Consider the following 26346-nt stretch of genomic DNA (forward strand, 5'->3'; position numbering starts at 1 on the left):
AGTAACTGAATTCAAAACCCCTCTGACTACGTTTCTACTAACTCACATTTTAATAATATACATATTATATCTAATATTACTATGTTAATTAGATATTATTTTATGTAATTAATATATTAAATATTTTATTTTTTAAACTTAGCCTTGGTGGGCTTGGAGCTCCCTATGTAGACCAGGCTAGATTCCAACTCACAGAGCTCTCCCTAGTGCTGGGATCAGAGCCATGTGCTATTATACCATCACCTAAATATTTTATCGTAAATATTTTTAAATTATCTGAGATATTTACAAATTTCCTCGACATGTGTTCCTAAATGGTAAAAATAATGCTAAACTTATTTTGCATCAGGATGATGATGTTCTGTTGCTACATTTTTGGGATACCTACATTCTAAATACAAATTCTTCTAGCCTGTGAATTCAGCTCTTAGCAATCTGACACCCTCTTCTGGCCTCTTCAGGCACCTGCATGGTTCCACAGACTGTCACACCCACGTACATAGATAGTCAAAATCTAGAGCACTGTTTCTATACCTGTGAGTTGCAACCCCTTTGGGAGTGCGGTCAAATGACCCTATCACAGGGGTCTCAAATGAGATATCCTGCATATCAAATATTTACATTATGATTCATAGTAGTACCAGAATTACAGTTATGAAGTTACAAAATAATTTTATAGCTGAGAGTCACCACAACATGCATAACTGTATTAAAATGTTACAGCATTAGCAAGGTTGAGAAATACTGGTCTAGAGCCATTCCTTGTGCTGATAAAGGTGGCAGTGAGCATTATCTTTCTGTCTCCACACCACTAGCAAATTTTTTTCTCTATATATAAACATGTAATATGAGACAGTCTGAATCCACTGAGGCACGGTCTGACTCCAGAACAAAGGATCGTATTCCCTGAAAAGCAAAACGTGTGTTTGGCACTGACTGTGTGCCCCAGGTTTCTCTTTTCTGACTCCTAGAGGTTCTGTATCTGGGCTTCTTGAAGCACAGACTCCTCTAACCTTACCCTGGGTGTCTCAGTAAGTAATGCCCTCAAAACTCAGAGCTGTTACAACATGGGGCTCACCTACCCAGAAAATCAGTCTGATGTGTGGTATTTGGGGCAGGAAAGGGTTGGTAATATTTTCTTTTTGTGGTCGTCTTTCGTTTTCAAGGAGATTTTCTGAAAGACAGTAAAACTGGACTTGCTCTAAGGCTTCTGCCTTTACTGTTAGTTTCATTTCACTTTGAACCAATCTCTGTGAGCTCCTCCCATCTTGTTAAACACTGTTAAGTACTACTGGCACTTCCCACATTTGCCTCTCAGCTTTCCAGTTTCAACCCTCCTGTAGCAGAACCCAGCTTCTCAGCTCTGAGATGAGTGCCAAAAAGGCTTCCCAACCTATGCTCAATACCACAGGCAGCCTGCAGGAGGGAGAAATGGGTATGTATTTAACAGCATTTGAACCAAACTATAAGAGCAGAGAGGAGCTTTACCAGGGACAGGAAGGCAAAAGAGCTGAATCTTAAACAAAAGAATAAGAACAGGATGTCATCTGTGAGCCTGTCACAGTGGGTTTGCAGAGCAGGAGAACACAGACAGGATTAGCTATAAAGTTGTTACATTAGTTATTCTATTGGAGCATACAATACTTAAATAGTTCTAGGGCAAGAGAAATGAACAGAAATGACCTTATAAGAGCCAGAGCTGTAGCCACAGCTTTCTTTGTGCTTAGTTTGCTAGTTCACTCTTTCCAGGGCAGTCTGGTGGATTACACCAAATTGCTTTAGAAAATGCTAGCTCTACTGTCCCTGTCTATTGTCAGCTTTGCAATGTGCATAGTGACAGGAGTTGCCTGGGAAGCTTGGGGCTTATGTTTTGCAGATCCATTGTAATTAAAAAAGAATTGTAAGGAGATGGAGGCACGGGGTGAGGGTGAGGGTGAGTGTGGGGGGCTGAACCCACCACCAGGACTAAATTCTTTCCATTTTGAACTCTTGGTAAGCTACAGAAAAGGAATGTAATGAGGTTTTCTACTTCAGTCCTCAGAAAGGAATCAAAATTGTGTTTCTTGTGTTTCAAACTGTCTATGCTTCAATGTATGCATTTCTTTCTCCTGCTTTTCCCCTCACTCTTGTTACTTTACTTCACCTTAGGTTCTTTTTCATTTTGGGAAGAGTACTGGATTTTGAGAAAACAAGATTGATATTTATCAAAATACAAAATTCACAACAAATGTTAATGCTTATCACTTAAACCAAGAAGTCTAACTGAAATTATTATTATTATTATTATTATTATTATTATTACTACTACGACTACTACTACTGATGATAATGATGATGATGATGATGATGATGATGATTCTTTGGCAAAGTCTCATACTTTACCCCAAGCTGGCCTGAAACTCCTGTTCCCTCTGCCTCTACAGGGTTAACTTATTGAAATGAAGTACTCAAATATTTAGCCAACAGAAACATTCCATGTTGGAACTGGAGCCCTAGTCCAAAGTGCAGCTGTTGCGTAACTAGCTTCAGGCATTTTGCCACTTCACTCCTTTGAAACCATAACTTGTTTGGTATTGAGCCAGTTTTTTTTTTTTTTAATTAAGCTAAAATGTTTAATTAAACCAGCTGTGTTTCATTTCTTTGGTTATCTTGAGACATCATTTCCAATGTTGCTTTTAAATACAGGTACAAAAGTTATGTTCAAACTGTGCTGTATGAGGCATTTGAATTTCGAAGGAGATCCTTGTGTATACAGCATGAGAAGATGGATGGCAAAGTTCCCGTTTATGTATCAGAATGAAAAAGAGTATCAGAATTATACTGGTGTAAACACAGAGACTAATCCATAAATTTTACTCCTCATATCGTATAAGAAATGTCTGGTGTGGAGTACTGTTGGAACCTGGATGATTAAGTGCTTAGAGTCTCTTCTAGAAGACATCCAGGTTCTGCTCTGTAGCACATTCCTAACCTCTCTGTATTTGTGTGGAAAAAGTACAAGCATTTACCAAGAGAAAAGCAGGTGATGGGTCATAAGAATGATAATACAAAAATCCTGTGAGTACTTAACACTCTGCTGGTACAGAACTAACAATTGAAACTACAGAGACACACTTTAATACAATGTGAAGAAAAGTCACAGCAACAAACAACTCAAAATATAAAAGTTGAGAATTCTATATGGAAAATCTACAGGGCATTATATAATACTTACAATTACTTTGTCTTAGTGATATGTGAAAATGAACACATCTAGTGGTTAAAGTCAGTGGGACCTTTTTCAAAAGTATAGTTCATATTGTTTGTATGAGTTTTGAAGACTTAATGATGCCCCCATCACAATGGAATGTAGACCTATAATTTCCCTGAGGATCATTGCAGATTTTCCCCAGGCATTTCCTTCCTCTGTTCCCAAGCCATGGCCACCTCTGACCTGATGTTTGTTTTTCCAGAAGCTGTTCACATGGATCCCTGCAGTCTGATAGTCCTTCACATGCTTCAGTGGTGTGTCAAATACAAACAGTTGTCCTTTGTTTAAAAGAGATCATGTTCCAAGCACGGTTGATCTAAGACTTGTTATGGAGTCAGAAACTTGAAAGCAACTCAAAATACAACATCTGCTTTTACTTTGCAGAAGGTTTTAAAACAGCCAACGGAAACTTGTGGGTTAGATTAGCTCAAGCAGAAATAAGTTGGTGACAGTTGGAGCTATCAGATAAAAACAAAACAAAAAAAAAATTACGACTATGTGAACAGACTCTTAAGCTCTTAAAGTAAGCTGGAGGAAAGCTGGTTTTAGGGCTCACTCTAGAGCTTGCTGATAGCCCAAGACTGAGGAACATTTGGACAGAGGGAGAGATGATCAGGGGCAAGTATGTGATCCAATTTTTCCTTCTTAATGCCCCTGCCTCAGTGCTCAGTCATGGTGGTCAACGTTGTCAACATTGACAAATGTTTGGGTTGTAGTAAGATGTAAATAAAAAAAAACATTTTTAATTAAAGAAATTATTATTCTTCCTTAATCTTTTTCTTTTCTTTTATAGTCCTGTAGTCATCCCCATTCTTGTCTGCCCTCTGGCTGTTTCTCATCCCATTCCTCCACATCCCCCTGTGCCCCCAACCCATCTTCAAGAGAGTGTCCCCACCCCTCTACTCCCACCCCACCAAACCTCCCACCCCCTGGGGTCTCAAGTCTCTGGAGGGTTAGGTGCATCTCCTCTCACTGAAGCCAGACCAAGCAGTCTTCTGCTGTATATGTGTCAGGGGCCTCATATCAGCTAGTATATGCTTCCTGGTTGGTGGCTCAGTGTCTGAGAGATTTTGGGGTACAAATTACGTGAAACTGCTGGTCTTCCTATGGGGTTACCATCTTCCTCAGCTTCTTCCAGCCCCTAATTCAACCACAGGGGTCAACAACTTCTGTCCATTGCTTGGGTGTAAATATCTGCATCTTTCAGTTGCTTGTTTGGCCTTTCAGAGGGCTAGGCTCCTGTCTGTAAGCACACCATAGCATTTGTAATAGTGTGGGGCTTTGTAGCTTCCCCTGGAGCTGGATCCCAATTTGGGCCAGTCACTGGACCTCCTTTCTCTTGCTCTCTTCTACATTTTTGTCCCTGCAGTTCTCCTAGGCAGGAATAACTCTGGGTCAGAGTTTTTGACTGTGGGATGGCAACCCCATCCCTCCTCTCAATGTCCTGTCTTTCTACTGAAGGTGGAGTCTACAAGTTCACTTCCCCACTGTAGGGCATTACATCAAAGGTCCTTCCCTTTGAGTCCTGAGCATCTCTCACCTTCCAGGTCTCTGGTACATTCTTGAAGCCCCACCCCCCCACCCCACCCCACCTCCTGAGGCTGTCTGTTTCCATTCTTTCTACTGGCCCTCAGGGCTTCACTCTTGTTTCCACCACAATAGCTGATCTTGTTCCCCTCTTCCCTTCCTTGTCCCCTCTCCCACCAAGGCCCTTCCTTCCCTCTGCCCCCTGTGATTGCCTTCTTCTCCTCACCCCTCCACCCGCAACCCCCAAGTGGGATTAAGGTGTCCTCACTTGGGCCCTTGAACTTGTTAACCTTCTTGAGTTCCATGGATTGTATCCTGGGTATTCAGTACTGTTTTTGCTAATATCCACTTATTAGTGGGTACATACCAATGAGAATCTCTAAAGTCACTGCCAATACTCATAGTGATGGGAAGACAGATCTTCATTTTCTCTTGTGTGAATATGTGGGTAGGAGGACCAGGGCATATGGTAAGTGTATTCTCATTTGAACAAAGTAATGATCTGTTTTCACCTGTCGTTTTCCAAACCCGGTAACAATGAACATAGTTAATGCCTGTTCTTTGTTAGTCAGTGTATATTCAACCATTTGGCCCATTCTTATTCTTTTTTAATTTTTTTTATTTTTTTTTTAAATAATTGAATTCTCCAAGTTATCAGGATGCTCTAAATACAACTTCTGTTTGATCTATATTTTGCAAAAATTGCAAATTCCCTTTGCAGAACTCAGAAAAATGGGGTTTTGTTTTTTGTGTGTGTGTGTGTGTGTGTGTGTGTGTGTGTGTGTGTGTATTGTTTTTTGAATTAAAGCAAAGTCTGCATGTTTCACTTTTTGCTAATGTGGATAAGGATCTCAGTATTATGCTTGAGAAATTTTTATTCAAGGCAAGTTCAAGGAGATTTTTCTTTTCACTTTTCCTCAGATAGTGAGTCCTATCTGAGCCTATAGCCCTAGTGTTCATTTTGGGTTGCCTTTTATAGGAGGAAGTGGGAGATCAGTGGGACAGAGTACAGTATGTACAGCGAGGCCAGGGTCAGCCTGAGATGATTGTAAGTCAGGTCCACATGTTGGACTTGTTTCTCAAGTTGTTTTATTATTAGTATTACTAATAATTTGATTTATGTGTCTATGCTTTTGCCAAAACCATACCTATGTCTTTGTTTTTGTCACTCTGGTGTGGTGGTATTACTTTTGCAAATTTGGCCTCTTTTTCTGAAGTGTTTGGCTAGACTTCTTCTTTCACACAGTTTGAAAGTTACTTTGTGCTGGAGAAATGGCACAAGGCTAAAGGCACTGGCTATTCTTTCTAAGGACCTAGGTTTGGTTCCCAGTGTCCTCCTGGCCCCTCACAACTGTAACTGAAGCTCCAGGGGACTCAGGATCCTCTCTGGTCTCCTCAGACCTCAGGCATGCATAGAGTGCACAGACACATAGGCAGGCAAATCACCCATATGCATTAAATACAAGTACATTTTAAATGAATAAAATTACCTTTCTGATTTTATTAAAATGACCAGTATCCACAAATGTGTTCCTTTAATTCCTAACTTGCTAAGTGTTTTTGTTATTTTGGACTACTATTATTTTTTTCACGTGATTTTGGTAAGCTTGTTAAAACGCTCCCACATTTCACCCATTAGTTATGTCAGTGTGTTCTATTACATGTGTGTGCTGTTATTAATCAATCTATTTACTGAATAGGTCCTTTGAGACTGATTATTACATAGTCCAGGTTGTGTTCAGACTTTCTATGTAGCAAAGGCTAGCCATATATTCCTGACTCTCCAGCTTCTGTCTCCCTAGCACTGGAAATAGAAAAGTGCACCAACCTGTTTGTCCCATTGACTGGAGCAGGAGTTACACAGGTGGTCATGAGCTGCCGCTTTAGGAGCTGGGATTGGGAACCCAACTCAGGTCCTCTAGAAAAGGAACAAGTGTTTTTAATGTTTCAGCCATCTTTGCAGCCTCCAGCTGATCCCTGTCTACCCCATCCTTTGTTGTCCTCAGTCCTAACCATTCTATTTTAATGGAACAAAATCTATGGATAGCTTTGGTTGCTGTTTACCTTCAACCTGACCTCTACTTTTTCTGTCTCTTGCTTCTTCATTGGCTCTTAGTTCAATGATTGGAGGACTCCATGTTTTCTTTTCCTCTAGTCTTATGCGAGCCGTGGACATCATTTATAGACCAGAACCTTCTGTGAAGGGTTTGCAGTGGGTGAATATGAGCAAAATCTACAGCTAATTATTTTTTCTTAAACGGTTCTTGAGATTGATGTTCTCAAATTTATGTTTTTCAGGTAAAATGTTCCATGGGAAATGTCTCAGAATCGTCTCCCCCGAATCTCCTGCTAAGCTTTACTGCTGCTATGGAGTGATCATGGTCCTCAGTGTAGCTGTAGTTGCTCTTTCTGTTGCTTTGTCAGGTGAGTGACTCACTCTCCAAATCCTGCGTCCCTCTGTCCACATCCACATTGTCAGTTATACTCACTGAGCACTGTGAGCCAGGCATTGTGGGAAGGGCTCCAGAGAAAACACCTGGAAGTTCCTGTTCTCTGGGGACTTAGGTTCCAGCAGGAAGATGTAGTGAAGGAACAGCACAGGCTGTGGTGTGCACAGGAGGCCAGGCTCAGCCACCCTGGGAAGCTGACATCCAGCAGGCTCTAGACAGTGATGCAGGGGACATGGTACACCTGGGGGAACTGTCCAAGGCAGAGAAAGACAAGAGAAAATCTCAAAAGATGAAGACAGAGAAGAGTAATATGGCCAGAAAGATACAGTGCCTCCTGCCATAACCCTTGAGTTTAATTTCCAGGGTCAACTGTATTTTGAAAGTATTAAATGGAAAGTTCCTGAAGTAATAAATTTATAGGATGTTAGTATCACACTGTTCAGAATAGCTCAATAAAATCCTGCCCTGTCCTCTTAAGTATGTGAATCATCTTTTACTGCAACGTGTCCACAATGTATATACTACCTACCCAAAAGTCCTCACTGTTATCCCAATTAGTAGGCTGGCTGCCAATAGTTGTCCATACAGAGTGCCTGCTGCTGTGGCCATCCCTACTGTAGTAAACAGTCATCCAAAGCTCAGGAGTGAGGCTATTGTAGAAATGCACTTCCTGGGGGCCCTACTGTCAGTGAGCACCTGAGAGAGAAAGGGACACAGGCCCAAGGTGGGAGGCCTTTAGATAAAGGCCCATCATGCTCAGGAAAGGATTTCTACAGATCTCTTAGGGAAGTTACAATCAAATTCATACCTCACAGCAGAGCTCAGGAGAAGAATCCATAAAGAGAGAAGACATGCTTGTTATGACTCCTTGTATTGTCTGCATTTTAGTAAAAATGACACCACAGATCTCAACCATAAATACCTACGCTGCTTGCCCGAGAAACTGGATTGGAGTTGGAAATAAATGTTTTTATTTTTCTGAATATGCAAGTAACTGGACATTCAGCCAGACCTTCTGCAAGGCACAAGAGGCCGAGCTAGCACGATTTGACACCGAGGAGGAGCTGGTAAGAAGTGGGCAGGGATTGGTTTGTCTGTTCTGTTGAATATTGTCCTGCCTTGAGATAGAGGTTATCATTGAAGCATGAGGAAGGATCCCATCCCACACACATGGAGACCTGGGACACGTGTGAGTGCGTGTCATTTGCTGATGCTTGACTCCTGACTGGAGCCCTGAGACATCCAGGAAACACTCTCTCACACAGCGCTCACAGTCAGCTGGAAGGTCAGATCTGCCATTTTACTGGATACCGCATGGTCATGGGCGTTTTCCTCTAAGCTGACCCATGTTGTACACAGGAGACAACTGTTAATAACTGCAGTGGAAGGTCAACCCAGACCTCTCCTGGCCACACAGGAACATGTTGTTACATTGGGTACTTTAGTTCCAATGAGGGTCTTTAGAATTACAGATGTCAAGTGGATCCACTGACCACTGGTGACTAGTACAGCTCCAAATCTGTGCCCCTCAGTTCCTCCCTCCTGTTATCTCTAGAGGAAGCTGTGGAGAGATTCCAGGATCATCTGAAACAGAGACACATGCATTCTCGGCTTTTTGTGTTTTATTACAGAATTTCTTAAGCAGATACAAAGGGAGTTTTGATTACTGGATCGGCCTGCACAGAGAGTCCTCAGAGCACCCTTGGAAGTGGACAGACAACACTCAGTATAACTACTCGTATGTTTCACAATGTTTTTTCTTCTACTGTGTTCATGTGTTGTGAGGTGTGTGTGTGCTGTGGCCATGAGAGATGAAAGTCAGTGTCACGTGAAGCCAAGTGTACTGGGAAAGAAGAAAAATATATGAACCATTGGGCTGGATGTGTGGCTCAGAGGTAGAGAGTGTGTTTGCATGCAATAGCCAATCCCCAGGAAATTGCACATCCCCACAGACTTAAATCCTTTAGAGGTTTTCCTGTTTATTGGACATTATTTTCAAAACCTTTACTTCGTGAGGTTTTACTCAAAATCTTTACCATACTGATGATGTCTGGGGGTAGTTATTGTTTGCTCTGGCTCCAACTTAAACCTTTTTGTTGTTGATAAATGTCCTGTGTGGGATGTAGACAGAGCCTCAGATGGGGAGCCGGGACTCTGAAATCCCAGAAAGCCACTGCAGAACTGCAAGCCTGAGATTCTGATGTCCACTATTTGCATGGCTGCACCTGTTCAGGAAAGCAGAGATTCTAAGGACATTCGGAACCTCCTCTAAAGTCTCGTCATCACAGAGCACCCAAAACAGTCCTCGAATCACAGGCCCAGTCCCATCCACCGTTAAAGCACCTTTGAGCAATTTACTAAGAAGTGCGTGTTCCCATGTGTAAAATGAATAAAAACAGAATTGGAAAATCACCCTCAGTGAGGTCACTCATGGCTGCAGTTCATGGGAACGGGGCAGCAAGCCCCAGTCCAATGCCTTGTAAACACATCACAGGATTCACCACAGACAAATGACAAAGGAGTGGTGTTCAAACCCTAAGACTGTAAGACAGTAGGTGTAAAGCTAGTGCAGGTGATTTCCTCAGGGACTCTGATTCATATTACCAGAAAGCAGTGGAGACCGGTGAGATTTTATTGTAGGAACGAATGCACTTCTGGACTCTGCAGACTTACTGTTTTTGGTTTCTTTTCAGGCTTTCCATCCGGGGAGTGGAAAGATATGCCTACCTGAACGACATCGGGATCAGCAGTGCCAGGGTCTATGCAGACAAAAGATGGAGCTGTAGCAAACTTAACAGCTATAGCCTCCAATGCAAAACTCCTTTTTCTCCTATGTAGCTTTTGATCAAGAGAGATGCTTTTTAGTCTGCTATCTATGGGTGCTACTCTTTCCCCTGTGGTCCCACCCTGCTACCAAAACAGGTGAAGAATATTTCTTAACATCACAAATGGAAACCATCTTGGAGAGCTACAAATACCTGGAATTTCGAGAACGTAGATGAGTTTAAAATAGATGTGGTCACACATACATTAAGCCTAAAGCGCAACTAATGTTAGTGAACCCCACTTTCGCGGTAGGAAGGCTTTTTGTGTGCAGACAAGTCCTTCTTTTGAATTTATGAGGCCACAAAAATGAGTCCCGCAATGTGCATGTGGCCTTTAACAATGAAAGCAGAGTGACTGGGATAGTGACAAGTATCTGTAATCCCAGGATTGCAAGGGTTGAAATGGGAGGGTCACAGGCTCACTAGTGGAGACTAAAAGCATGGGAATGCTTTAACAAGGAAAGGGAAGATGAGAATCCATCTGTAGCAGCCCATAATTTGGAGAAACACATTATACCTGCTTTTCAAAATTCAAACCAACATGCAGAAGAATTTTAAAAGTGTGAAAATTTAAGGTTCACTTTATACTCTGCAATTTAAAACATGAGGCATATTGGCGAAATGTTTCTTTACCTTAGTTTGCAATATTCCTGTTTCCAACTATACTGTTCTAAGTATAATTATAATTACTTAATTATTCTGCTCTAAGGATAATACATTTTATAAACAAATGTCCTTTTAATTTTACCATTTTATTGGACTTATTTCCATCAAATGTGAGTTAAATCCCTAAGCATTTAATATTTAATTTTACACTAGTGTGTACATTATTGGGTCTTTAAAAAATATTTAAAATCTTACAGAGTTAGCTACCCCATACTGATGAGTCCCAAAAAGGACGAAATAGCAGACTAAAGAGCATCTCTTGATCTCTCTATCCTTTCTTCTCTCTCTTGTTCTTTTTAAAGACTCTATACTAACTTGATATGTCAAGGGGGAGTTGATATCCATGGGAAGCCTCCAGGAATCTGAGAAGAAAGGGTAGGGAGATGGGGGAGGGAGGAGGGAAGGGAAATTTAAAAGAATAAAATGAAAATACATTTATACTGACTTTGTTTATGCTTATTGCTTGTAAATATGCATATGTGTGCCCCACCTGTGCTGGGCAGACAAGACAAGACAAGAGAAGCAGACAGAGATCAGAAGGGATCAGCTCCCTGGAACTAGAGTCACTACAAGTGGCCATGTCGACACTGGAAATGGAGCAAGAACAAGTGCTCCTAACTACTCACCCATCTTTCCAGCCTTCTTGTCTCCCTCTGTTTCTCATTTGTTTTTGTTTTGCTTTTTATTGGCACTCTTGATCAGGCTTTGTGAAAGTAGCAGGTATTCCCCACAGTTTTGTAAATTTTATTTATAATATATTTCTCCAAATTATGGGATTCTACAGATGGATTCTCATCTTCCCTATCCTTATTAACTCTTGCCTATATCTATGACCCTCCTTAAGTAGCTGGGGTTCACAGGTATGTGTCAACACACTAGCTATTCTGCTTCTCTTTACTAAAGATGAAGAACATTTTCTAATATGCATTGATGCTTTGCCTGCATGTGTGTCTGTGTAAGGGTACCCCATCCTCTGAAACTGGAGTTACAAGCAGTTGTGGCTCCCACATGGGTGCTGGCAACTGAATCCAGGTCCACTACTCCCAACCGCACATACATTTTGAATAATGTCTTGTCCTTATTTTAAAGTCATGCTTTATTTATTAGACTAATGAAAGCATATTTCATTCTGAAAAATTACTTTCTCAGCGCCCCTCCCATTTAGTCCCAATAAAACTCTTACTTGCAATGTATTTTACTTCCTATAATCCTAATAGAAAGGTAGGATATGTTGGCAGGGATGGTTCAGAGAAATAAATGTTTTATACCATTAAATTGTGCGAACTTAATCCACAAAAGAAATGTGATAGGCTTATGAACTTAGCTGGCCCAATAATATCGTATACAGTAGGCTTGAAGAAATGGGTTTACTAATATTAATTCCTAAGATTCAGATTACCCAGGGAAATATCTTTTCAGTGTCCCCATCTGACTCATAGTGAACACGTGGTAAGTTTCCTTCCATTGCTCTCTGGAAATAATGCTGAAAGGGACAGCAACTTTTCCCGAGCATTGGCACTTCTAAGGAATCCATCTATCCCCAAGATGTCAGTGAACTGTTCAAAACAGTATTATTTATTTATTTATTTATTTATTTATTTATTTATTTATTTATTTATTTTCTCTCTCTTCTTTTTCTTTTTTCAGACAGAGTGTTACTATGTGGAGTAGGGCAGCCTCAAACTCATAGATTTCCCTGCCTCCTGAGTGCTGGGTTTAAATTACTGTGCCACCATTAGGTTTGGGGAGATGGGTCAGTGGGTAAGAGTTTTGTTGTACAAACACAGGGTCTGAATTCAGGTTTTCATCACCCACAGAAAAAGCCAGGAATGGCTTTCCTTACACTCTTTATTTCAGGTCAACAGGGGACACAGATAAGAGACTTCCTAAGGCTTTTTGGTCACTAATCTGTTCAGAGAGAGATACTGTCTCACATATCAAATAATGAAAAGATAAGATGATGGTTATAAAAGCAAATGGGTCACACAAATTACAGGAAGCCTCCAAGTCATTTGGGATTTACACCTTCTCCCAATTCAAATCCATCAAATTTATTCTCAATTTTTTTTATTATTTGAGAATTTTGTTCAATGTGTTTTTTGTTTACACTCTCCCCCAATCCCCAGATCCACTTGACCAGTCCTTATCCACCCAATTTTGTGTCTTAAAAAAATCAAGACCAATTAATGCTGCCCAAATGCTCAGAGAAATGATCTTCTGGAGCATGGTTGGCTCCAGAAAAAATGTCTTCCACTCCTAGCACCTAACTATTGCCAATAGTTCAATGACTGGGGTAGGATTTCATGTCCAATTCCCATCCTGATGTGGGAATTCTATCAGGTATGGGTTTACACAAGTCTGGTACATATTGTTACAACTGCTGTGAATTCATAGTGTGGCTCCACTGTTATGTCCAGAAGACACTGATTCCTTGTAGTCATCCACTGCCTCTGACTATTACACTCTTTCCACCCCTATTACTGTAATGAACCATGAGCACTGGGAGTGGGGTATATATGTATGTAGATATACATACATGTATATCTATACACATATACATATATGTGTACACACACACACACACACACACACACACACACACACACACACACACACAAACAATGGTGGCAGACTTAGGCTTCATCTTGTAGATGAGAACCTAAATCCAATCAGAGAGTGTTGGTTATTCCTATGATGTTTGTGATACTATTGCACCACTGGGCACAATCATTATTGTAGTTTGCATGGTTCAAAGCTGGGTATAATTGATGATTATTTTTCTCCTCTGACTGCATGTATAGTTTTTTCCAGAACCATAAAGGCTTTCCAGTAGGAGTGAAGCTTTTAGGCTAATACCAGTTCTGTTTCTCCATGTTCTGTGACTCAAAACCATATTGTCTTCAGCAGTAGGGTCTTACTTTCAAGCGCTGAAAGGCAATCATGAGCAATGGCAATAGTCCGTAATGATTGGGGGTATATAGGAATTTGTTGTTCAACGCTTTTTTTATTAGCTAAGTAATACCCCATTGTAAAAATATACCACGTTTTCATTACATGGTGACCATGTAGTCTCTTTCCATTTATTGGCTATTTTGAATAGAATAACACTGAACATGAGTAAGCAGGTATCTCCAGTAACATGTGGAGTCCTTTGGATAAATGCCCAAGAGTGATACCAATGGACCATGGGGTAGATCTATTTCAGATTTTTGATGAACCTCCAATGGATTTTCATTGTAATTACATCAGATTTTGCTCCATCAGTGACTAAGTGTTCCTCTTTCCCAAAATTCATGGCATCATTTGCTCCCCTCCCCCTCCCCCTCCCCCTCCCCTCCTCCCCCTTTTTCCTCATGTGAGGAAGACATGATGAGCTCATCTCCACCATCCACCTGGCTGTCAGCTACTTGGTGTCATTGCTCAAGAACTGGCAGGATGTCTAGGCTTTGTACCTCAAGAGCCCCAGGGGCAAGCCTTAGCACCCGTGTTAGGATACATCCTAATAAATCCTAGTGCTACCAAAGACAATAGGGTATGTGTGTGCCCTCAGGGTCGGTGATAGATGGCTTAGTGTGAAAAATGCTTGTTTGACAAGAATGAGGGCCTCAGGTTGGATCCCAGCACACACATACAGAGGCAGACTTAGGCCAAGTGTGGTGGCTCTTGTGAACTTTTAACCCCCAAACTCGGAAGCCTCTCCATCCCCCTCCCCCTCCCCTCCCCCTCCCCTCCCCCTCCCCTCCCCCTATCCTCCCCTCTCCCTCCCCCTTCCCCCTCCCCTTCCCCTTCCCTCTCCCTCTTCCTCTTCCTCCTCTTCCTCTTCTTCTTCTTCTACTTCTTCTTCCTCTTCTTCCTCTTCTTCTTCTTAGTCATCTTGACTGGGATGAGATAAAGTAGTATTAATTTGCACTTCCTTGATTACTAAGCATGATGAACTTTTTGGAAAATATTCCTTAGTCATTTGTATTTCATCTTTTGAGGACCTAGAACTTGGTTGTTCATTCATTGATGCTTAATTTTTAAAATTTCTGTGTATACTATAGATAGTAAACTTCTGTCAGATATACAGTTGCTAAAGATAATTTATTTCTCATTTTATAGCCTGTGTCTTGGAATGTGAGCTTCCATGTGGGTACTTAATTTTATTCTATTGATCAATGGGTCTGGTTTTATGCCAGTACCATACTGTTTTCACTACCACAACTTTGGAATATGACAAGATCTGGAATGGCAAAATCTCTAGCAATTTTGTTGGTCAGAATAGTTTTGGCTAGCCTGAATATTTTGCATTTAATTATGAAATTTAATATTACTGTTCCAATTTCTATAAGGAATCACACTGGAATTTGGGTGGGGATTGTACTGAATCTGTAGATTGATTTTGGTAGGACACCATTTTATAATATTAAATCTAACAATACATGAGCATGGGAGGTTTTCTATCTTTCATCTTCTTTGATTTCTTTTCTTCAGTGTCTTAATGTTTACATTTATGTGTATTTCTTTCATGTTTAAATTTATCCAAAATATTTTATTTTGAGGCTATTATGAAAGATTGTTTCCATGATTTCTTTCTCAGTGCGTTTTTCATTTGTATATGAAAAGGCTACCAGTTTTTGTATGATAATTTTGTATCTTAATATTTCTAAATGCATTGACCAAATGTAGAAGTTTTCTGGTGGAAAACTTTCTGTTTTTTATGCCTAGAATCATATTGATAATCAGCAAATAAAGGTATGTTGACTTCTCGCTTTCCCATGTTGACTTCTCGCTTTCCCATTTGTATCTCCTTTATCTCCTTCACTTGTCTTCTTTCTCTAGCTAAGACTTCAAGTACTGTGGAATAGGTATGGAAAGAGTGGACATCCTTGTCTTGTTCCTGACTTGGTCGAAATGCTTTTCCATTATCTCTATTCAGATAATGTTGACTGTGGGATTCCTATTCATCGACTTTATTATGTTGAGATATGTCACCTATATCCCACACACTCTTTCCAAGACCTTTATAATGAACGGATTTTGGATTTTGTTCAAGGTCTTTTCTCCATTCAATGAGGTGATTATATGGCTTCTATCTTTCTATGTAATTACATTTATTGATTTACATATGAACCATCCTTGCAACTCTGGAAAGAAGCCAACTTGATCACAGTGGATGACTTTTTTGATGTATTCTTGAACTTAGTTTCCAAATATTTATTAAGAATTTTTATGTCTATGCTCATCAATTTCTTTTATATAGGCATAGAATGCTGTGAGCTTTCTTTTTATAATTGCCTAGTGGTTTTTTTTTTTATTTCAGTCAATTCTGGGAATTTTAAAATTTTTCTCCTTGATTTCTTGCTTCACTCAATTTTGTTCAGTGGTGTGTTCTTCAGATTCCATGAGTTTGTGTTGTTTTGTTGTTGATATCCAGCTTTAATCTATACGGATAATATAAAATGTAGGCTATAATTTCAATTTCCTATTTTTGCTGAGACTTGCTGTGAATCCTTTGATTATGAACACTTGTCCAATCGCCTCTGGGCTTTACAGTCTCCACGGAAAATCTGTGATTATAATGATGAGCCTGCCCTTGAATGTGACTTGGTCTTTCTATCAGTTTTCAATGTCCTTTGTTGTTGATGTTCTGATCAACAACAGCTTAGTGTTTTGATGGAACAAAAGGAGTTTGTTCTCTAGTCATGTTTGCTTGGTGGTGTTTCTGTATTCCCGTCAGACCTTGAGAGGTACCTCTTACCTCAGATTAAAGAAATTTCTTCTGTGGTTTTGTTGCAAAAATGTTTTATCACCTTCTATCCAGATCTCTTCTTTTCCTGTACCAACTTTTTATAAGTTTGGCCTTTGTATAGTATCCAAGTTCCTGAATGTTCCCTTCTTGGGATTTTTTTTTGGGGGGGGGATCGATTTTTTTTTCACTGATCTAATTCCTCTGCCTTGTCTTTAAGACCTCATATTTCCTCTTTCACATGAGCCAATCTATTGGTGATGTTGTTTTCTGACTTTTTGTTTGAATTCCTAAATTTTAAATCTTCATTAATTTTCTTTTTTCAGAATTTCTATCCAATTCTATTTTAATTTCTTGGCTCATTTTCATAATTTTATTCAACTGTGGTTTTGGTGTTCATTCTAGCATGTATTTATACATTTTTAGAATTCCTTGATTATTTTCAATATTGCTATTTTTATTTTGCTTTTCTCAGGGAATATGCCTATGGACATAGTAATTTTTCATGGAGACTTAGAATTTTACTTAATTCATGTTTGTGCATTTGTAATAGAACCTAAGCATCTGCAGTTAGGTGCTATGTAGAGTTCACTGGTATGGAAATCTTGTCTCTCTTTGAGCAGGTGTTTGAAACTGCCTACATGTTTCAGTTTTAGGAGGTAGGCCAGCTGCATGAAACTTAGGGCTCAGTACTTGGGTAATTCAGTGCTGATGTTTGAATTGGGTATTAGAAGTAGTCCTGGCTTGGATCAAGTTAATTGAGGATTCTTAGCACAGAAGCTGACCTTCTGTAATGTGAGAAGGTTTTCACAGTCAATATTCAGGAGTCTGATAGACATTCTCAGGACCTTTCCTCAGACAAAATTACTGACAAAAATCTGGGGTAACTAAATCAAGAGGAAGATGAGGGTACTAATGGCAAAAGGTAGTTGTGGGACATGTAGTCCTCAAGCAAGATTCAGGGTCAGGTGGAATAGTTAATGTGTCTAGTGTCCCTACCTGATAAAAAGTGGTCCTCGGATCATGGAGATGAGTGAAAGTTGTAGGGTAAGTCTAGTGTTTGCCTAGAAAAGGGGCCACATGTGTGTAGTATGGGTGGTTGGCGTTGGTTGGGATAGATGAGATTGGAGGGGGTTCATATTCCCTGTCTGGAGACAAGGGGTTCTTCAAGGACACTTAGCCAGGATGGATGAGGTTAGTGTTGAGAGTTGGGCTTCTCTAACTGAAGAGGGAGTGCTGAAAGATGCACAGGAAGGCAGGTGCTAGATAAGTTTTTAATTTCTCTAACAGTAATCAAAGTTGAGTTGTTCAAGAGTCAATTGAAATTTAAGCCACAGCTGCATCTAGAGTTCTGAAGGGCTAAATTCCAAGATAGATGATGAAAAGAAGTCAGAGGATCAGGTTTTTTTTTTAAATTGGATATATGTTTTATTTACATTTCAAATGTTATCGCCTTTCCTGGTTTCCCATCCATAAACCCAGCATCCCATACCCTCTCCCCAATCTTCTATGAGGGTATTCCCCCATCCATCCACTCACCCCTACCAGCCTCCCCTCCCTGAGATTCCCCTATACTGGGGGTTCCAGCCTTGGCAAGACCAAGGGCTTCTCCTCCCATTGGTGCCCAACAAGGCCATACTCTGCTACACACAAAGCAGGAACAAAGGGTATGTCTAGGTATACTCTCTGAATGGTGGTTTAGTCCTTGGGTGCTCTGGTTGTTTGGTATTTTTGTTCTTATGGGGTTGCAAACCCCTTGAGCCCCTTCAATACTTTCTCCAACTCCTACAATGGGGAACCCGTTCTCAGTTCAATGATTGGCTACAAGCATCTGCCTCTGTATTGTCATGCTCTGGCAGAGCCTCTCAGGAGACACCTATATATGACTCCTGTCAGCATGCACTTCTTAGCACCAGCAATATTGTGAGAATTTGGTGGCTGTATGGATATAAGCTGGATCCCCAGGTGGGGCAGTCTCTGGATGACCTTTCCTTCGGTCTCTGCTCCAAACTTTGTCTCTGTATGTCCTATGAATATTTTTGTTCCCCCTTCTAAGAAGGAATGAAGCATTCCCATTTTGGCTGTCCTTCTTCTTCAACTTCATGTGGTCTTTGGATTGCATCTTGGGTAATCTGAGCTTTTGGGCTAATATCCACTTATCAGTGAATGCATACCATGTGTGTTTTTTTGTGATTGTGTTACCTCACTCAGGATGACATTTACTATTTCTATCCATTTGCTTATGAATTTCATGAAGTCATTGTTTTGAATAGCTGAGGAGTACTCCATTGTGTAAATATATCACATTTTCTGTAGCCATCCCTCTGTTGAGGGTCATCTGGGTTCTTTCCACGTTCTGGCTATTATAATTAAGGCTGCTATGAACATAGTAGAACATGTGTTCTTGTTATATGTTGGAACATCTTTTGGGTATATGCCCAGGAGTGGTATAACTTTGTCACAGGGTCAGCTCTGGCTGCAGGCAGAAACTGGAATGGTCTTGTTCCAGAATTCTCCTTGGTTCCTGTGTCCAGAGGGCTCCAAATAGGTTCCTCTTGGGCCAGGAATATGAACAGAGGTGGTGGTTTTACATGTGCTCTTAGGATTGTCTGTACTTCTATGAATCCATCTTTCTCCCCATGGGATCTGGATACAGAGAGCTGTAATACAGAGTCAGCTCTGGGCACAGGCCAAGAGGATCAGTTTTAGGGATAGGAGTAGAATAGATGGACTAGAAGTTTGGTTTGTTCATCTGTAATCTGTATAGTATTATCTTTTCTTTCTTTTCCTGTAGTTGTGGTCCATGAACTTTGTGTTGGATTATAGTCTACATTGTTATCTCATCTCTTGCTCAGACTGCAGCTCTTTATGTTCTTAGTGCTTTGTCTTATACCTAACTGGTGGTTAATAGTCAATACATGACTTAACATGTTGGAAGGTAGTTTATGGCTAGTTTGCTTAAAACCATGTGCTGTTCTTCTGTGTTATTGAATCTAACAGAAAAGACTTCACAGTTTCTTGTTCCTGTCATTCTAGAGACAGAGTCAGCTGGAACTCTGTGAGTTTGAGGCCAGTCCAATCTACATAGTAAGTTCCATGTCAACTGGCACTTCACAGAGGCCCTGTCTCAAAGAAAGGACAAAGTTTTTTGCTTTGTGTCATGAGGGAAATTCATCAGTGAAATTCCCCCCCAAGTACCCAGAGCCATTGAGATAAGGAGTGTCTACTCTTGAGATGAGGTCAAGTAGAGAAGGAGAATGAACGAGAAAGTAGTACAATGTCATATATGAGTAAACCTACATGATGGAAACCATTCCTTTGTAGGCAGGCCTAAAAAAGAATTTCAGAAAATGTTAAAAAAATACCAAATCCAAAAACAAAAGAGTATATCTATCAATGGAAAAAGGAGCAAAGAGAATGTGTGGCACTTTTGCAATGTTCCTGTGACTGAAAAAAAAAATCTATAGAGAATCCAAACAAAAACTAGTCATGATCAAAGCTATATTAGATAAAGCAAAAATACTTGTCTGTCTTATGCACTGTTAAGACCTGTTATAAAATTTAAAGGATCATGTAAAATTAAATCTCTAGAGTGCCTTGTTCTACATTAATAATTTCAAAGCATGATGGCATAGTATGAAGCCTTCAGGAATCTTTCAGCATGAGAGCTGCATACTGTACATATTGCACACCAAAATTGTTGGGTCTTCAAGGAACAAAAATATGTATCTATATGTACTCATTAAGAACTCCACCATTGGAGGCTAAGGAGTTCACTTATTGAGTTAAGAGCACTTTTTGCTCCCACAGAGACCCCGGGTTCAGTTCCCAGAATTCACGTGGTGAATTACAAGTGATTGTAGCTCAAATTTCAAGAAATCTGATACCCTCTTTCACCTCTGTGTGTATCAGGAGTGCAGGTGGTACACAAGCATACCTGTAGGCTAGTTGCTCATACTGGGAGCTCTGAGATTGGGTTGTTTAGTGGAAAACCTGATTTCTAGTTGTACAACTAGATTTCTGTTTCTAGGTGTGGCACAGCCCTAGCACACATCTTTAATCCAAAAGCTTCCTGTTTAAATATTGTAAACAGGCTTCAATAAATTCAACCATAGGTCAAAAGGTAGAGCAAGGAACCAGTTGACTGGGAGGGAACATAGGAAAAAAAAACATAGAGAGTAAGAGAAATGATAGAGAGACTACAGGAAGTAGAAAGGAGAGACAATCAGTTTGTAGGTTTATGGAATTGTGCTTAAGGACTTTCTTCCAATATTTCCTGCAGATACTTTTCACGCTGCAGCACTGGAGCAAAGGACACTATCCTTTTTATCACTGAAGATGCATTGATGTGGGATGTTGAAACAGGTACTCACCAGGCAAAACAGACCCTAGCCCGTGCTTATCCATGCATAAAACTTCTGGATTTGAACTCTGAAGGGAAAGGCTGTAGGCACTCTCGGGAATGAAAAGCAATCCAGAAAGATCTGACATGATGATAGTGCTGCTTAGTTCTTTGTCAACCTGACACAACATCTAGGAAGAGGGAATCTCTGTTGAAAAAAAAAATGCCTCCATCAGAAGGCAAGACTGTAGGATATTTTCTTAATTAATGATTGGTGTGGGAGAGTCCAGCTCACTTTCAGTGGTGCTACCTCTGGCAGGTGGTTGTGGGTTGTATGAGAAAGACCATGAGGAGTAGACCAGTAAGCAGTGAGTTCCTCTGAGTTCTGCATCAGTTCATGTATCTAGGCACCCTCCCCGGTTTTGCTCAGTGATAGATTGTTATGTGAAAGTGTAAGCCAATCATTACTTTTATCACCCAAATTTCTTTTGATCAATGTTTTATTACAGCAGCAGAGAAGGCAAGTAGGTCTGTAGTACAGCTTAAGCAGAATTAATGATCAAAAAGTTAATGATAACTTTATTATCAGTATGTTAGCATGTTATTTGGGAACTTTTATCTAAGTCATGGATTTTATTTCTCAGACTAAACCTATCTAGGAATGTACCTAATATGTTATCTAAATAGATCTTGAGAATGAGCAAGCTAAACTAATACTTTATAATAATGATAAAAAAAAAACAGTAGTGCTGTGGTCAGAAGTATTATGCTCTCCTTTCATGTATCGACACATCCAGATGCCCAAAGTCCTGACATCAAGACTTGTAGCTTTTGAGACATGAGCTGGTCGTGAGGAGGAACCCCTATAAATAGAATTAGTGCCCTTAGGTAAGTGCACACACACACACACACACACACACAAAAAAAAAAAAAAACACTTCATTAGTCTACCATGTGAAAACAAAACTAGAAGACATCATCCATAAATCAAATGATGTCAGATTTGCCATCTCAATTATCTTGGATATTCTGTTGTTTATGAACTTCACATCGCATGACAAATTTTATGACAACAAAAATATACTAAAGCAATTGGCTTAATCATAATTGCATAGTTCTGAAGACCAAAGGTTCAGAGCGGATTGTATTGGACCAAAATCAATACCATACTCATTTTTCGTTTGGAGGGTTGAGAGCAGACACTGTTTCCTAGCTTTGATAGTCTCTAAACTGTTTACCATACCAATGGTCTCTTGCTCCACTTTCCGAGCCAACAGCATAGTACCTTCAGCTTTCTGTCTGTCAGTGATCTCTTGTCTTCTCTAATGAGGAACTCCAGGATTAGGTCAGGCTCTCTGCTTAACCCAGAAAAAACCCTCTTCATCTTAATACCCCTAATTTAACCACCCGGGAAGTACCCTCTGTGATGTGACCTAATGTGTTTGGGGATTGGGACAAGTGTGTCTTTGGAGACATTATGTTGCTTATTTATGTGTGTTGAATTGAAACAACCATGGCTTCAAGGGCCATATTGAAGACAGACTTGTTATGCTACAAGAAGTGTGGCCTTTTGTCTCATAATATGTTCTATTTTATGGTCTTCACTCATTTAGCATCTCTAACACCAGTCAGATTTTCAAAGGCAGAGAGTCCTAGGGCAATGTGGCAGAGGAAAACTGATGTAAGCAATATTCATAACTTTTGATCTGCTTTTACTTGTTCAACTATTGCAATATATCAAGTTCTTATGACAGTTTTTGATTTTAGTCACTGGAATTTTCTCTGTGGGTACCAATGACTAACCCCAAAGAGCTTTTTCTTTTCCTTTTGTATTCAATTAGTCACTAATTTTTGTCTTCTGAATAAACCATTAATTTTAAAAGTTGAGAGAAAGGAGCAAATCTCCTTTCTAAGTGACATTACCATCACTCTAGCTGTGTGCCTCTGTCCACACCATGACTTCCTGTGAAGCAGTCTGACCACAGGTTTTAGCACCTCAGTTGGCACTGGGTTGGGCAAAGAGTTCAGTTCTCATGAGGCCCAATTTCATCCCAATACTGAAAACTTCATTTATACTGTATCAGTTATTGGGCATATGGATGCATGTTGACATAATCAGGAAAATGTGACTCTGTAATCACAACATTTATAACAGTTCAGTATTGGGAATTCATGAGAAGTGGAGTTAGTGTTAGTCTTCTTTCTTCTTATAATGTGTGTCTAATTAAGCTTCAGTAATTTCTTGGCCATACTCATTCACTTTTACCTCTTTGGAACTTCCTTAAACTGGAAGATATTTTTCTCAACCTTAAGGATTACTTTCCTATTTAGCTGATGCTGACAGACATTTCAGTGGTAAATTGTGCAATTATTCCCTAGCCTGAGTTCTTGACCCTGAATTTTCTTAGATTAGTGCTCACAGGACAAATTATTGCCTTTTCTGACTTTTCAAGACAAGGCAAACACAGGTATTTCTTTCAGTTTCGGGTGTTCCTTACACAGGACACTCCTGGAACACTGGCTGGAGGTGAATGGACATTAAGTGATTATTCATGTCTTTAAAACCCCATGACTCATTTATGAATAACATTTAGCAATGTAGAAACCGAAAGATTTTAAATAAGCAGAACACTTGGGGGTAATTTTTGACCTTTTCTTTTCTTACTTTGTCTTCTTTTACAGAAGTTCCAAGCAGATCATTTGGCTATGTTTTCTGTCACTTACAGGGAACTTAGACATATTAGCCTCTTGCTGGAAACTTCATCTGCAAGGTGGAACTATTACTCTCAGACTCATTGACTAAGTAAGAACATTCACTGAGATGTATTATTACTATGTCTGGAGCACAGGGAGTGGGTAAGAATAAGCTACACTTTTACGCTGTCCCAACAGAAGGGGGTCTCAAAGGTGGGTTGTCAATTGTCCTCCTGGTTTTCTGTTTGGGGATTTTTAATTTTATTTTTATTTTTTTTATCATAGGGGTAAGCAACTGTGATCTGCAATTCAGTGGTATTTTAGAACCATTATGTAGTTGTCATTAAGCATTAAGCTAAATTCTGGGTGGGACTCTAGATGCAGGAGAGAGGAGTGTCTAAGTTACTCTTGGCATCAATAAGTTCCCATGAAGATCCACCAGAGAAGTAGAATTTCTAAATAAAGGTTAATGGAGACTGTTGTAGGGTATCCACCAGAAAACAGTGCCTGCTATAGACTTAAGCCAATATAGATCTTTATTAGCTGGCTGGAGAGCACACCGGATATTCAGGATCCCAGTATACCATCAGGCCTTTATGTGCACACACACACACACACACACACACACACACACACACACACACACACACACAAAACAGATCCTAGGTTGACATACTTCTGTTAACAAGCACAGTTTGTCAGAAGCAGAACTATGAAAGTAAAAAAAAAAAGACAAACAAACCTCCCCCCCTCAAATACCAAAAAACAAAAACTCCTGCAAGGTTAGTACATTTAAGGACCTTCCCATAACTATGGACCTTGATGGATTAGGAATTTGTTTTCATTTTGGCAGGTGGTGCCACCTATATCTATGTGCTGAGTTCAATGGCCTGAATGGTACTTCAGTCATGGAGACAGTAGTGCCAAAGTCTGGGCCCCTGTCACAGAAACCTAAAAAGTGTAAGAATTGACAACAATAGGTTTCAGATCAGATTGGTCCTTGCAGAAGGGAGTACTGATGTGATATTGGTGCCATGTTGATACAGAGTGCCCTTCAGGCTGAAGAGCAAGGAGCCAAGACAGGAGACAATATACACAATGATAGGACCAAGATGAGCAAACCTAACAGGAGTAACAGAAGTTGCAGGGAGGAAAGAGAGTGGCAAGGAGGGCCATGTTATTTGGAGAGATGGTAATCACTATATTCTCAAAAGAAAATAGCAAGTCAGCCAAGAGCTATCTGAGTTAAAGAAAGAGATGAGTTTTCAGGCAGCTAGGTCTCGTTAGCACATTTCAAACCAGGATGTTGGGTTTTTTTAATCTTTTTTTTTTTCCTGTTTGGTAAATGTGACAAGTTGTGGTAAAGCAATTGCTTTACAGATAACCAAAATGTTCACCCCTTTGAAAATAACCTTTTTGGTTTCATGCTTGCTCGGCAGTTGTGAAGTATGGTATTTCAAAATACCATAAACTTAATCCTTTTTATTGTAATTATCTTTCTTAGTTAGCTCACACAATAATGAGCTCAGTTATGACATTTCATGCATGTAGTTTTCATGGATCTAGATCATTGTGCTTTGTTGGGATCTGCCCTTCCACCACGCTGTCTTTACCTTCTATTGCTGATACCCCAACAAATATTATGCATTCAAATGTATATTTTTGTATGTGATAGAAAATGCGACCCTGAATTGGGTGATTATTGTTGTTGTAATTTCTATGGGAGAATAAAGAGTTTTAAGTTTCTTAAGTTAGTTTTATTATTTGTCTTCCTTATCCATGACATGTTTTATAGAGAACACTTAAGTATGCATTACCCATTTCTCCTTGTGGTTACCAGTGATAGGAATGAATTGCAAGGATTCTGTGTATTTTCAAGGGTTCTGTGAAATGTTCATGTTCCAGCAGATAGAGATTCCTTGGGAGAAGAGTGGGGGTAGTGAATCATCTGATTAACATATGAAATATGCAAGTTTGAAAAAAAGAAGAGTGGAAACTCATTCAGGGCTACAAAATAAAGCATGTGAAAGGAAAGCCCAGAGAGTCCCACGGGGAAAGTGGTGCTATATATAAATGACCTATAAATGGCATGGTTCTGGGGCAAGGCTATTCAGACTCAGGCCTCCCTTTCTTAGTTCTCTAGATCAGTTTGATTTTCCAGAGTGCCTTTCTCTTTTTTAAAAAATTTATCATTAGCCATGTGCTCTGGATCCACTTCTATTTAGGACCAAAAAGAAAGTAAAAGAAAAGAAACTATCAGCAGATGTCCCATGGACTCTGGTCCACACCTACAACAATATTCATTTGAGTTGGTCAGACTTTTTAATAAGTCTTGACTACTCACAGAATAAATACTATGGAAAGGTAATACCTCCAAGTCCTGTAAAACAAACGATAACTTCCCTACAGCACAGATAATAGCTAACTATGGTGTTAGAATAAGAATGGCCCCTGTAGGCTCTTCCATTTGAATTCTGGGTCATTGGGGAGTGGCAGTCCTTGAGAAAGATTAGGAGGTGTGGCCTTGTTGGAGTGGGTGTGGTCTTCTTAGAAAAGGTGTGTTACTGGAGGTTGGCTTTGGGGCTCAGGAGTCCAAGCTGGGATCAGTGGCTCCTCTTTTCCTGCTGCCTGCAGATACAGATGTAGAATTTTCAATTCTCCAGCACCATTTGTAGTGCATGCCTCCATGCTCCCTGCATAGACTAAACTTCTGAAACTGTAAACCAGCCCCAATTAAATGCTTTTCTTAGTAAGAATTGCTGTGGTCTGTTGTGCCAAGAAACATTTGTGAACCCCAAAATACCACCAAGAAGCCATCTCTGATGTAATAGTATTACGGTTCCTTTATTACAAGCTCAGGCTTG

General features: G+C 40.0%; 2 protein-coding genes and 1 long non-coding RNA gene across 25 annotated transcripts in view; 2 read left to right on the top strand and 1 right to left on the bottom strand.

Moving 5' to 3' along the window:
• LOC100909928 (uncharacterized) overlaps positions 1-26346 on the bottom strand; it is a 127471-nt gene that overhangs the window by 69050 nt on the left and 32075 nt on the right. For 7 of the 22 annotated variants that reach the window (XR_015687067.1, XR_015687086.1, XR_015687090.1 and 4 more), the window contains one exon: positions 23996-26110. Coding sequence is in view for 4 of the 22 variants with exons in the window: in XM_087659799.1 (XP_087515925.1) it covers positions 4600-4624; positions 6606-6695; positions 7267-7477; positions 20820-20979 (486 nt within the window). In the remaining 18 variants the exon portion in view is untranslated. Of the gene's footprint in view, positions 1-3292; positions 4625-5531; positions 6696-7266; positions 7478-17857; positions 19569-20819; positions 20997-23995; positions 26111-26346 lie in introns of those variants that run through there. The other 15 variants (XR_015687075.1, XM_087659802.1, XM_087659801.1 and 12 more) reach the window with 10 other exon arrangements.
• Clec2g (C-type lectin domain family 2, member G) lies at positions 1310-11156 on the top strand. 2 transcript variants are annotated; one of them, XM_087658277.1, is made up of 5 exons: positions 1310-1435; positions 7076-7201; positions 8116-8294; positions 8859-8965; positions 9354-9639. In XM_087658277.1, the coding sequence occupies exons 1-5, from the start codon at positions 1369-1371 to the stop codon at positions 9418-9420; spliced, it is 546 nt and encodes a 181-aa protein (XP_087514403.1). In that variant the 5' UTR covers positions 1310-1368; the 3' UTR covers positions 9421-9639. The 2 variants fall into 2 exon arrangements, with proteins under 2 accessions (XP_087514403.1, NP_001041540.1); NM_001048075.2 differs by lacking the exon at positions 9354-9639 and adding an exon at positions 9921-11156 and having other exon boundaries at positions 1312-1435.
• On the top strand, positions 20726-24328 carry LOC147995088 (uncharacterized). Its single transcript, XR_015687094.1, has 2 exons — positions 20726-20811; positions 23471-24328. It is a non-coding gene; the product is annotated as an uncharacterized LOC147995088 (long non-coding RNA).

Source organism: Rattus norvegicus, chromosome 4 (genome assembly GCF_021556685.1).
Source record: "Rattus norvegicus strain SHRSP/BbbUtx chromosome 4, alternate assembly SHRSP_T2T, whole genome shotgun sequence".
Lineage (NCBI taxonomy): Eukaryota > Metazoa > Chordata > Mammalia > Rodentia > Muridae > Rattus > Rattus norvegicus.

Excerpts from the sequence above, each read along its gene's own strand:
- Clec2g (NM_001048075.2), top strand. The coding sequence starts at position 1,369 with ATGAGTGCCAAAAAGGCTTCCCAACCTATGCTCAATACCACAGGCAGC. Across the intron at positions 8,295-8,858 it reads TTGACACCGAGGAGGAGCTG|AATTTCTTAAGCAGATACAA; the intron begins GTAAGAAGTGGG and ends GTTTTATTACAG. Across the intron at positions 8,966-9,920 it reads AACACTCAGTATAACTACTC|GCTTTCCATCCGGGGAGTGG; the intron begins GTATGTTTCACA and ends GTTTCTTTTCAG.